The sequence below is a fragment of the Loxodonta africana genome, chromosome 22 (assembly GCF_030014295.1).
Source record: "Loxodonta africana isolate mLoxAfr1 chromosome 22, mLoxAfr1.hap2, whole genome shotgun sequence".
In the NCBI taxonomy this organism is placed as follows: domain Eukaryota; kingdom Metazoa; phylum Chordata; class Mammalia; order Proboscidea; family Elephantidae; genus Loxodonta; species Loxodonta africana.
The window spans coordinates 15,339,198-15,352,360 of NC_087363.1; the positions used below are offsets into that span (position 1 = coordinate 15,339,198).

The 13,163-nt window shown below is 41.3% G+C and overlaps 1 protein-coding gene across 2 annotated transcripts in view; it reads right to left on the reverse strand.

The window, feature by feature from the left end:
• Positions 1–12,967, reverse strand: part of APPL1 (adaptor protein, phosphotyrosine interacting with PH domain and leucine zipper 1) — a 43,047-nt gene extending 30,080 nt beyond the window's left edge. The window contains exons 1-7 of one of the 2 annotated variants that reach the window (XM_064274343.1): positions 12,842–12,967; positions 5,759–5,857; positions 4,047–4,106; positions 2,956–3,027; positions 2,075–2,162; positions 629–670; positions 20–78 (exon numbers count right to left, since the gene is read on the reverse strand). In XM_064274343.1, coding sequence (XP_064130413.1) covers positions 20–78; positions 629–670; positions 2,075–2,162; positions 2,956–3,027; positions 4,047–4,106; positions 5,759–5,857; positions 12,842–12,895 — 474 coding nt within the window. In that variant the 5' untranslated portion in view covers positions 12,896–12,967. Of the gene's footprint in view, positions 1–19; positions 79–628; positions 671–2,074; positions 2,163–2,955; positions 3,028–4,046; positions 4,107–5,758; positions 5,858–7,094; positions 9,006–12,841 lie in introns of those variants that run through there. The other variant, XM_023547597.2, reaches the window with a different exon arrangement.
• Positions 12,968–13,163: the final 196 nt, after the last annotated feature.

Genomic DNA, 13,163 nt, shown 5'->3' on the forward strand with positions numbered 1-13,163 from the left:
GAGTAAGCATGCATCACACCTTGTCATTTTCTCTTTTTTTGGATAATCGGCTATATCGGTTAATTGCAGCATCATGATCTGGAAAACAGAAAGGACTGTTAGGACAGGCCTCTGCAAAGTGTAAATGCCTTACATGGTCTTCCATGTGCATCTTTCTGCAAGTGCAGTAATGCAGGGTGAGAATTTTCTACTGCAGGATCATTCCAGCCACATGTTCCTCACAGCCAGCTTTCCTCGACATTAAGTTTCTAGTCATCTAATTGGTAGAGGAAAGTGTAATCCAATAAAAGTTTTTTTTTTTTTTTAAGCAGTTCTTAGTACAAAGATAGCAAATGTTCAATAAAATTTTTTTTGAATATATAGAAAAACAAGGACAGGAAAAAAATTACACCACTTCCTTGGGCGTTATGAAGATAGTAAACCACAAGACTGATTTAATTTCCTTTTAAATTTTTCTTGTAAGGTAAACAGTGCAACTTAAGTAACAACTCTGATTTAAATAATGTTCACTGAAACTTTTAAGTACATTCATTTTTCTCAATTAACACATTAAATCTGACCATGGATTTACACTGATAAATAAATGCATTCTGACAAGAAATAAGTGTGTAAAGTATTCGGGGCTTACCATTACTAGCAATCTGAAACACTTCCTTTAATGTCAGTATTTCTGAAAAAGTTCAAGAATGATTTCAGTTACCATATTTATGAAATATTCATATTAAATTGTTTAGAAAACAATAATTATAGCTTAAGCTCTAATTAAAACCTCAAATAATATTTCATACTTCAAGGTGTTCTTCTAGAAGCTGGTCTGAAGGACATTACCGTCAGCTACGGTTACACCACCAGGAAATCTACTCGTCGCAAATAAGGAACATGACATAAAAGCAAATACTAAAATCCAGTGTAAACGCTAAGATGTGCAAATATTAACTCAGTGCCAGAATCTAACTTATTAATTCACTTTTTCATATATAACTGTAATAAGTTAAAATGCTGAATGAGAAACAAATAAACAACATTCTGTTAATATGATTATGACACTCCGTCCCCTCAGACTGTGAGGAAAAGATCTATCTCTTGACCTTGGAAATGACTGTTCCTGAGAATCACCACAATTACTGACTCCATCTCTAAAACACTGACGTCTTCATTCCACTTATAAATTAAGGACTTCCATGATCCGCCGGTTCAGTGTTTTCATTTTATCTACATAGCTTGGAAATAAGTCTGTATGACCGTCTGAGATTGCAAATTACAAGAAAGCAGAGCCAATTCCATAAAGCTCTCAGTAATCCCAAATGAAGGAAAAAAAAAAAAAAAAACCAAAACTACGAAGTAGTGTGTTGCTAGATGATCTATCATCCCTACATCCTGCCACTCCAGCCCATACACACGCCTCCATCCTGCGTCACTATCCCAGTCCAGGCCTTGCTGTACTGCACTGGACACTCACTTCCTGACCCAATCTCAATACCAAATCAACTCTATTCTACCCTCCAAAAAACAAAGTGATCATGTATCTCTACTCCTTAAAGACCTGCACTGGCTTCTCCTTGCTCATAAACTCAAATCCAACCTCTCGTCCCAACCCATCTATTTCTAGATTCATCTCCTACCATGCCCCAACACATTCAACTCTGCAGCCACACTGAGTTTCTCTATATCTCAAAGCAAACTAGCTATTTCCACAGCTCATACCTTTGCACATCCTAGTTCCTCTAGAAGAATAGTATCTCTCTTCTGGCAAACTCCTCTTCATCAAGTGCTCATGTCACATTCCTGACGAAGCCTTTCTGACCCCTCCTCTGAGCCCCAACTGCACCGCACTCATTCCCTGATTATAAAACACAGCACCATCTTCCTCTCGCTTTCTCAAGGGAAGGAACATCTTGTTCATCTCAGTATTCTTCATCTCTAGTTTGACACCTAGCAGGAGCGCCTACAAATGTTTGATTACTGGCCAAAGTGGCAGAGGTAGTAAAGAATGGTGGAGGCATAGAATAACCCACATTTATAAGCACTGATCTTCTAACAGCTGATGAAAGTAAACAAAGCTTGACTTCAGTACCTTTGAGATCTCTTTCTTTAAACTGGGAAATGGGGAACATCATGGCATCAGCAAACTGAGTTGAAAGTACAGCATGACAAGAGCTAAGCTAGTAAAAAAAAAAAAAAAAAAGACCAAAAAGGCCAAGTAACTAATCATACAGAGACATTTAGCTAGTGTTACGCAGATGAAACAAAATTAAGTAAAAAAAAAACTTAAGATACATTTTATATAAGAGAACGCTAAAAGTATGTGATACAGCACAAAAAATTATAGTCAAAAAACTTCCACTTCCTATAAGTGTAAATTCTTCATACTGATCTCCATGGGACAATGTTTTGCTGTAATGTAGTGTATTACGCTATTTCAAAAGACTACTTTTCCAATTAAAGGGATCTCAAAAACACAGAACTACTTAATAGTTCAAGTAAAACTAGAGCCTGCATTCCAGTGGTACAAGATAGTTAGGGCCTCACCCCCCCATCCCTCACCAGCTTTCTTCCTCCTTGCTTCTGATAACTGCTTTGTTCTTTCTCATAAGTGCTTTGCGAAACTAAGGGATAATTTTGGCTGTCTGAGGTGAAAGGATTAATAAGGACTGAAGGTAAGATGTTGCTTGATGGCAAAAGAATGGAACCATAAAGAGCTTAGCTGTAGCTCACCGCTTAACTCTTCTCTCCCTGCCTAAACCAAATAACACAATCAAAAGACTGAAAGTTCCATGGAAATGAGGTGTCGTTTTTACTACAGCCACCAGGATACAGAAATAAGGTTTTTCCTTAAGTAATATTCTTTACAATAGAGCTTTACTCATATAACCATAATAAAAGCTTCCAGTAAAAGCTACCCAACCTGAGTAACTTAATTATAAGATCACTAATTTAAGCAAAATAAATATTTACCTCGTCTATAACTTTTGAAAACTGTTGTAGAGTAGAGCTCATAACTTCATCATCACCCCCCAATGGAAAACGCTGAAAAGTGAGAAACACAGATGAGGTAAAAGTCCAGTGCTGGTACATTTTTGCAGGGCTTCAAATTGGTTCATACCAGTTCAGTCATGGCCAAAAAGTGAAACCAGAAAAGACCCAAATTTTTTTAATTTGGGTGATCTGAAACCGTAACGAGAACAGGAAAAATTACAGGTCAAAGCCCTGGAATGGGAGACTCAGAAGAAGAGTAGTGAGCCCTCTCAGGAGCCCGATGTGTGAGACTGGGTTACTGCCAGGACTGTGAAGAATGACACACATTCAAAGCAGTGCAATCAGCCACCATCTTTGAGCAGGGCACTGCTGTTTCTGACTCTGCTCAAAATCCCACAGGTAAGAGATTCAGTTGCTATGCAACACATACGCTGCCTTCTTTTCCTAGAAGGAAGATTAGGTTTCTAACAGGGCTTGGACTTGTAATTTTTCAGTTCTGATACACCCAAATTTTTACAATTCGGGTCTGCTCCAGTTTCACTTCTTCAGCCACGAATGAACCAGGAAGAACCAGTTCGAAGCCCTGGTTTTTTATGAATGAAAGACAGCATTACATTTTAAATAACTTCGGAACACTACTAAAATTTTGAATAAGTCCTAAAAATGTCATTTTAATAAAATACTGTAATTTACAGAATTAATAAACATTAATTATGTTTTTAGGTAACCAGATGACATGGTATATTGAAATGTACACCATACTGGGGGTGACAAGATGTGGTGGTTAGCTCCAGTTCCTCTAATACCCAGCTGCATAACCTTGAGCAAGCCTCAGTTCCTTCATTTGTAAAAAGAAGACAGGTAAATCAGGTAACGTCTGTGTCTAAAATTAAATCATTAAAATTATCTCAACGTAAGTGCTATGGTGAAATTTCAATGTTGTATCAAAATTATCCTCTGTAAATCCAGGAAAGTTTAAGGAATCCCGATGAGAAAATCCCGTTTATCTACACAGATACTGTATCCCTACATATTTTAAAATAGGCTTTCAAAACTTTCATATACAGTACCTGCTTTTCATATTCTTTTAGAAGTTTTGAAGTCAGGTGTGTTGCTGCACTTAGTTCGTTCTATGGAGAAAAGACAGGCAATCCAATTAGCACGATATCACCAAGAAAAGGTTTTAGTTGACAACACCTAAACCAGTTGCCTCTGGGTCAAAGCCAATTGATGATGACGCCCTGTGTGTCACAGTAGAACTGTGCTCCACAGGGTTTTCAACAGCTGATTCTTCAGAAATGGATCATGAGGCCTTTCTTCCAAGATGCCTCCAGGTGGACTCAAACCTCCAACCTTTCTGCTAGTAGCCAAGCACATTAACTGTTTGTACCACCCAGGGACTCCTGAAGATGCCTAGGCAACTTTATTGTTACTTAACATAAATACTGCACGTGTTTTCTCAAACCCTCATTAAACACTGGAAAGGGAAATGCCATTAAAGCACTCCAATGGGAAACCTGGAACCCTGCTGGCACAGAAGTGAAGAGACTGGCTGCTAACCAAGAGGTCAGCAGTTTGAATTCACCAGCTCTTCCTTGGAAACCCTATGGGACAGTTCTACTCTGTCCTACAGGGTCACTGTGAGCCAGAAGCGACTCAACAGCAATGGGTTATTTTTTAATGGGAAGCTTAAATCAAATGTACATGCTCCGGGAATTCAGGGGTGCTCCGGGAATTCAGGGGTGCTCCAGGGCTTTTTTGTTTTGTTTTGTATTGTTTTTTGGCTAATAAAACTTACACATTAAATTGAATATTTTTAAAGCCAGAAATACGCTGTATGCAACATTAGCAAAATCTTCAGAGATTCTACGTGATGTTTGGCTAACCCTCTCTCTGGAAGCTGACACTAGGCCATGATCAGCATTTAATGACATACCAGCCAAAATGCAGGCAGTCTGTTCATATAAAGGAGATACTTTTTAATTAAGTTTTTTTCAGTGGTGGATATAATGAGAAAAAACATTTTACATATGAATTAATTATCTCTCGTCACAAATGAAAACTTGAGAGCCTTGGCACAAGGAAAAAAATAAACAAATATCATAGCAATTTTAAAGTACCTAATGAAAATGTGAATCTAGAAAGAAGAGAAAATAAGGAGGAAAAAATGAAACTTCTTTCACTTAATTAATCCCAAAGAAAATATATCAAGGGACCCAGGTTGCTCTGAAGGCTTATAATTGGGTTGTGTAAATACAGCCTCAAATCTGATACCTGTTCAATAAAAAAATCTAGTTATTACCTCCTTCAATTCATCCCTCCCTACTCCAAAGCTACAACATCTAATTTGTATTACCCTGTTCTAACTATCTAGAAGCAGTCTTCTGAATTCTCTACCCAAGAAGGGAAAGTATTCCACAGGATTAAAAACATAATGAGGGAAAGTACAGGTGACAACATCAAGTCTTCCGTCAAATCTTAGGCAAAGAATGGTCACCGTCAGTGAGTTTCGATAACAGAGTCCTCGCTGTGTTTAGGGGACGGGGTTAGTGCTGCAATCTTTATCACTTTTGTAATGTTACAAGCTATACACTAGTATTTGAAATACAAGCTCTGTGGTTTAAAATACTTGATGTTCATGCATCAGTTCAACAAATACTTATTACTATGAGCCCAGCAGAGGGCTGGCGCCACTAAACGAGATAGACACCATCTCTGTCCTCATGAGACTTATGAAAGAATCACTTTTTAAAAAGCATGGAGCTAGAATTTAACTTTTTACCTGTGCATCATAAATCCGACGCATAGCTTGATACAATTGGTTCATATAGTTGGAAATAGCTGCAGCATCTTCTTCAAATACACCCAGTAAAGACCTTGTCTGCATAAAATAAAAGCAGTAAGTTTATCTTAGTTATTATAAGTTAGATCAAAAAAAAAAATCTTTTTTTTTCTAAAGGAAACAAAATCCTAGGATATTAGAGCCCTGGTAAGTCTGACTTTTCATCCATTTTATTTCGTTGTTAATTTTGTTTTTGTTGTTGGTTTGTGACTTAAGAGACCCTATGTGTTACACAGTAAAACTACCCCGTAGGGTTTTCTTGGCTTTACTCTTTATAGAAAGGAGCCCTGGTAGCTTGGTGGTTAAGCACTTGGCTGCTAATTAAAAGGTAGGTGGTTTGAACCCACCAGCCACTCCACTCCACGGGAGAAATATGTGGCAGTCTCCTTCCATAAAGATTACACCTTTGGAAACCCTATGGGGCAGTTCTATTCTGCCCTATAGTGTCACCGTGAGTCAGAACCAACGCGATAGCAATGGGTTTGGTTTTTGGGGGGGGGTTTTGTAATCTTTACGGAAGCAGATCATCAGGCCTATTTCTCCCCCAGTGTTGCTTAGTGGGTTTGAACCATCAACTTTTTGGTTACCAGCTGAGGACAAACTGTTTGCAACACCCAGGGACCTTTATTTTCTTTCTTTTGACGGTTAATACACAGAAGTCGGGATTCTTTGTTCTTAGTTTCACTTCATTAAAACAAAGGTTTTTTCCAACTACGTCATATACATTTTAGAAGGAACAAAAAAGGTTTATTTTTATGAATTACAAATTATGTAATTAAACTAAGAATAAATCAACAGAAACATTCATGGCTAAATTAACAGTGTATTATATATAAGTATTTTAAATGTCTTATTGTAGAATAACTTATTAATGTTGAGCTTGATACTAGCTTTACATAGGGAACCTGTTTCAGTCTTTTAGGTTCAGACCAAAAAAATCCAAACCCGTTGCTGTTGAGTCGACCCCAACTCATAGTGACCCTATAGAAAACCAAAGCCAAACCTGCTGCCATCAAGTCGATCCCAACTCATAGTGACCCTACAGAAGGTCACTTTGGGGTTAGTTTTACTTTCTTCTTTATACTTGTCTAGACTGTTTTGCTTTTTTTTTTTTTTACTATAAACATGTAAAAATTATCTTCATTTTAAGGGGGAAAAATGTCAGTAAGTAGCCATTAAGAATGTCAATAAAATTTTCACAAGAATTAAAAAAAAAAAAGTCAACAAAAAGGATCAGAGATAAGAAAACAGCAAATCAAGGGCAGGGTATGCTCACCTCTTGGATCCCAAACGTGGGGTAATTCTGAAGTGAAACACCGGCAACTACTGAAATAAGTGCAGCTTAAATCTGAAAGATGGCCTTGTATTTTCACTCTAAAAATAACTTTTACCTCAGCCTTAGAAATTGGAGGGAAAAAAATCAACTAATTCTTTAGCTTCTTATTTTCAGAAGAGGATATTAAGTCAATATGATTAAGAAAATAAAAAAGGGCACAAAATCATTATGCCAGTAAATGCAGTCCCCGATCTCAGCCTTTTACTTCCTGGGGGTCACAAACATCCGGATGCGACAGGATCTTTTAGCTCCAGCCCCTGCTCCCATTCCCCAGTGTTATCTTACGGTGTGAAAAAGAAGCATTGGGAAATCTTGTTTGCTAGTATCATTCCTGAGAAGAATCTGCCACTTGGTTGGTTGGTTTTCTTCCCCCCAAAACCTCGAGAATCCCAGCTGAAGGCACGAGGCATTTACACGAACGTCTGTGGTGTAATTACATAAAGGTGCCTCTTAGCCTAAACCAGGGTTGGAACAGGTTCCCTTTTTTAGCTAGTCTCAAACTCCACCCTGTATAGTTACTGTTCATTTTAAAGTTAACAGCTTACAAGAACAGGATCAGTGTGGCACCATTTCACTGAACCTAAGACCTCCATTGGAACATGTACCATTATCTTATGTACCTCTAAAAACAATTCAAAAAGTGCTGGTGAGTAGGCTGTGAATTAAGGTCTTCTGATGTGTTAACGTTTTTATTTTACATTTATGGAAAGAGTCCTTTTGACAGAACTTTGTCATATTCAGCTCTCACGTAAACACAGAAAGGAAAGCACAAGCAGTACAAATTTAATGCATGTCTACAACTTCATAGAGTTCAACCTTGTGCATCGCTTTCTGACACGGAATCGTCAACATCTGTGTTTTCTCACCCAGTATTATTCTCTATGCCATGAGGAGGTGAGAAAATATTCCTTAGAAGTGCTGCACTTTTGTCCCCAGCATTTTCTTCCAAGCCACTGATACCTATGCAGTAAGTTTTCATGGTGATGTATGCTTGATCTCACCAGGCGTCAAAAGGAAGTTTTCAGACAACAGCCAGGACTCATACTTCTTCCTCAAATAGTTGTTGATTTTTGGCTGAACATTGATCAGCTGCACTTGGCCAGCCATGCCATGAGAAGAAACAAACAACTGTGTACATTTGCAGATGATGGTAAGTTCATTACAACTGCCACCTGGCTGACAGCAACTGTTAAGATGCCATCGACTGTAAGGCATATCCTAATATTCAAGATGTTAAAGCATGAAAAACTGCGCATCCCATAATCTGTGAGTATTTCCTATCACGACAAATTGAGAAGCCTGTATTTGGTGTTGTCATTTGTCTTCACAGTTCTGTAATGGATGAATCATTGATAAAGTATCTATCTATATATAATACCAGTTATTTTTTTAAAGATCATACTTGTCTCTATTAAGAAGTGTCTTTTTGTTTCTCATTTTCAAAACAATATATAAACATGGAGAAGGCACCTAAAGATTTTCTGCCTCACCAGATGATATGAGCTGTTTTTTCTTTTCTTTTCTTTTTTTGTATGGAGACCAAAGTTTATTAGTGGTTACCAGAGGTGGAAGAAGGGGGGAAGAGGGACTCACTGCTTAGGAGACACCGATCTACTGTCAAAGGTGTTGGAAAAATCTGGGAACAGATAATGGTGATGGCTGAACAACATGATGAACACAACTAATGCCATTCAACTACATATGGTACAAATGTTGAAATGGCAAATGTTTTATTACAATATACATTTACTGCACACACACAGAACACTTAACTAAAAATAAACTGGCATAGCTGAAACCAAACTGCTTTGAAAATAGATAAATCTAAAAATAAAGTGAAAATGTGTAACTATAAAATCAAATGTCTCAAGTATAAATTGTAAAAAAAAAAAAAAAGACTAAAATAAACAAACTGAAAATTAATAATTATAAGAATAAAATACTTCTAAAATAAATGAAAATACAACAGGTCTTCCAACACTGGTCAAGCTCCAGTCCTCTGAGGCTCAGGCTGAGCCCTCTAGGAGATGGCCTTGGCTGGTCTCAAAATCAGAACATGCAGACTGCTGGCTGGTCTGTTTCTGAATATTCAACATCCACAAAGCATTCTTCTGAGTCTCCGACAGCAGCGATAGTGACATGGTGGCCTGGAGTGTCTTCTTCATCGCTGCTGTTCAATTCATCTGTGCTCTCCACAGGCAATCATTTCTGCTTGTACTTGAAGCCACTGGCATTAGATGGGACCTCTTCATCTGCCCTGTCCATAGGAAGCTCCTTGAACAGCCCAAGGAGGAGCTTGCACGGTGTTGCCTGTAGGGGATATTTGACGTGCACCCTGTTCTTCTGCCAGTAGCCGCTTCTAATGCTCCTGACCAAGTACTGGGGACGGACCATAGATCTTCTTGACCAAGAATCAACTTTTCTTCTTCCCTTGGGGCAAGATCCTGAGTGTTGATCATCGCCGCTGCTCAATTCATACCTCCTGTCCACAAACCCAGTGTTTCTTCTTGCTCTTGAGGCCACCTAGCATTACATGAGGCCTCCTCATCTGCTCTGTCACTCAGAAGCCTCTCCAATGGGTTGAGCTGGTCAAAGGAGATGAATGAGGTTTTCCAGGTAGAGAGGCATTGTTATAAAGTCTGTGTCCTAAGATGATTACAGTTTTATTACAGCAAAAAAGATACAAATGAAGAGGTCTGGGAGGGTTCCCAATGCAGAGCTTCCACGTCCCAAGAAGTCACATGCTACCCTCCCATGTGCACTGATACCTTAAACGCCAACCAGAAAGCCCACGGAGCTCGATGATGGGATCTTTTGCAGAATGGTGTGGTCTGGGCTAGCTAATTCTAAAGATGCTTACAGTCAATCAGCTGGACTTGGACTTGCAAATTTCCCCTATTTTAATAATTCCCCCTAGTTACTGTAAATCAGAACTAAAAAGGGATAACTGTAATTCAGGATATTCTTCCGTGACTCCTAGGCTTTAATTTTTTTACATATCAATTGGCAGGCTATTTTTTATTATGATCAAATGATCTAATAAAAATTCATCTGTTGTATCAAGGGCTTTAAAAGTTTTCATACTCTTGGTTAGTCTGCTTCTTGGACTCTATCCTAAGCAGCCCGAAGTAAAAACAAAAAAATCTACGACCAAAGACATTAATCTCAGCCCTATTTATAGAAGCAAAACTTCGGAAAAGTCCTAAAAGTCCAACAATGGGACAATTGTTGAGTCTGTTAGGGAAATGTGCAGCCTTTAATTTTTTTAATTCAGAATGTAAAAGTATGGGAAGATACTTAAGCTATAATGTTAAATAAAGCAAGACAAAGGTTATATACAATATCTCAATTGCATTAAAACATATAGGAGGAAAAAGACAAGAATAAAGAAAGCAAACTGTTAACAGGGTTTGCTGCTGGGTGTATGACAGGTATGTGCATGTGTGTGTGTATTAGTTTTTGTACCTTCCAGGTTTTCTGAAGCAAATAATTATTATTTTTATAATCAGGAACAAAAACATTCACTATAATGAGGCTTAGAGAAGCTGAGTAACTTGCCTTAAAGCAGAAGGTACTAAGTAGTAACGAGGACTAGAACCATGGCTCCTGATCCCAGACCCAGGGCTTTCCATCCTGTCCATCTCTTTCTAAGAATTACCTCCAAGTATCTTCTCTTCCCAAATCCCAGTTGTTTCAATTAATTGTCCCAAATAAATACAACCTAGTTCAAGTTTGTTGCTTTTAGAAATTAAAAGAATATCGATTGGCCTATTTCATTAAAAATTACTGTAGAACTTATAGTAATATGATGTGTGCTTTTAAAAAACTTAAGCTCAAGTTGTAAACTAATTGTGTGAAAAGTTCAAGAAATTAATCAGTCAAGAGATTATTTCCTCCTCACACACCATGGCTAGGGCACTATGCAACCATTCTGAGCTGTGTAATCTTTACCGGCTTTTAAAAAAAAAAGCACCAGGTAAGGTAAGAAAGGTCAGGCTATCTGTTGATTATTAAGTAGGAAAAAATAAAATGACTAGGTGCACCTGACCAATACAGCCCACAAAATTTTTGCAGATTACCTGAAATATAGCTTATAACTTTATACTAAAACCAAAGAAAACCTGTAGCCGTCGAGTTGATCCCGGCTCATAGCGGCTCTATACAACAGAGTAGAACTGCCCCATAGGGTTTCCAAGGAGTGGCTGGTGGATTTGAACTGCAAACCTTTTGGTTAGCAGCCTAATGCTTAACCACTGCACCACCAGGGCTAACTTTATACTAGGAGAGTCAGGAAAAAAAGAATGTGAACTATTATGGCAGTCAAGATAATCCAAGATTTGGCTTTCTCTCTGTCAGTACAGGCTGACAAGAGTATATTACAAGACAACTGGTCTGTGAAGATAACTTTCAGAACAAAAAAAATCCACAATCAGAGCCCAATTTCAACTTGGCAATTAAAATTGGCACAAACTTCAGGGTAGAAGTACCCAGGATGGGGAATCTAGCCCTTTCCTCCCATTTTTCTTTTGGAGTCATATTAAACATGAAACACGTGCAACTGTACTTCAAAGTGAATTATATTTCAGAAAATTTTCTTCATTGTAAGTGGTGCTCAGCCAGCAGTATCATCTTAAAATCGCTTCAATTACCCTGTAAAAGACAGGCTTCAAAAACCAAACCAAACCTGTTACCCCCGACTCGATTCTGACTCATAGCGACCCAGAGGAGAGAGTTTCCAAGGAGCACCTGGTGGATTTGAACTGCCGACCTTTTGGTCAGCAGCCGCAGCTCTTAACCACTACACCAGGCTTTCCAAAACACAGGGTCAGGGATGCAGTTCATCCATGCAAGTTACAGCGCCCACCAATCTTCCCCCCCCCCCCCCCCCCCCGCCTAAAAACAGCTGTGTACATTCTTGAGTACTGAAAAAGGATCGAATGGCTACGTTTTCCTACAACGTCTTCGGCTAGGAAAACAACGCCCTAAACTCCGAAGGCAGCGCCTGTATTTCGAGGAGTTTATTAGGACCAAGTCTGCCCCGCGCGGCGCGGCGGCCGTGGGTCCGCGAAGACGGGGCACCACATCCCGCGCAGTGCCAGCTCCAGCGCCGGCGGCCACGACACCGGGCACGCTCGGCCGGGAGGTGCGGGCGCAGGCTCCGCGGCCCACGACGGGCTTCGCCGACGACTCCCCACGGGCAAACCGACAGCCTTTCAGCATCTCCCGAAGAAAAACTGCACTTCCTTTTCTCGCACGCCGAGCCTCAGAAACCAAACGCTCCCGGGCTGTCTCCCCTTCTGCCTTTTCTCCGAGAAGGCTTTCCGGGGACAGCGTGCAGAGTCTGGGCTTACCACTTCCCATCACGCCGCTAGAAACGCACCTACTGCCAAACCCTGGGAGGCTGGCGCGCGGACGTGACCGCCGGGCCCACGCGCGAAGCGGCGGCGGCTCGGGCTCGGCCGGCGGCTGTCCCCAACCCCGCGCGCAGCCTCGGCGCAGCCGCGCAGGCCCACGCCGGCCTCGGGCGGCAGGCCCAGCTCGGCGGCTCGGGCGCGGCCCACGACGGGCTCCGCGGGCGGGGGCACTGGGCGGCGGCGCCCACCTGGGCCGGGTGGGCACCTGCGGCGACGGCGGCGCCAGGCCCGGGCTGGGCCAGGCCCGCTCCTCCCCTCGCCGCCCGCGCTCACCTGCGGGCTGTCCTCCAGCGTTTCCTCGATGGGCAGCTTGTCGATCCCCGGCATCGTGGCGGAGGGAGGGCGACGGCAGGAGACGCGCGACCGCCCACAGCTCCCCACGCCCGCCCGCCCGCAGCAGCCGACCCCGGCCCGCCCTCCCTGCTAGGCGCCGCCGCTGTCGCCGCCCCGCGCCACCCTCGCCAGGCCCCCAGCGGCCTCGCGGGAAATCCCGCCCCTAGGCCCCGCTGCTCCGCCTCCCCGTGCACCCATTGGCTGGCGGCGACGTCCGTCGGCGCTGGGGGGCTGGCCGCGAGCTTCCCTGGCTGCGTCGGGC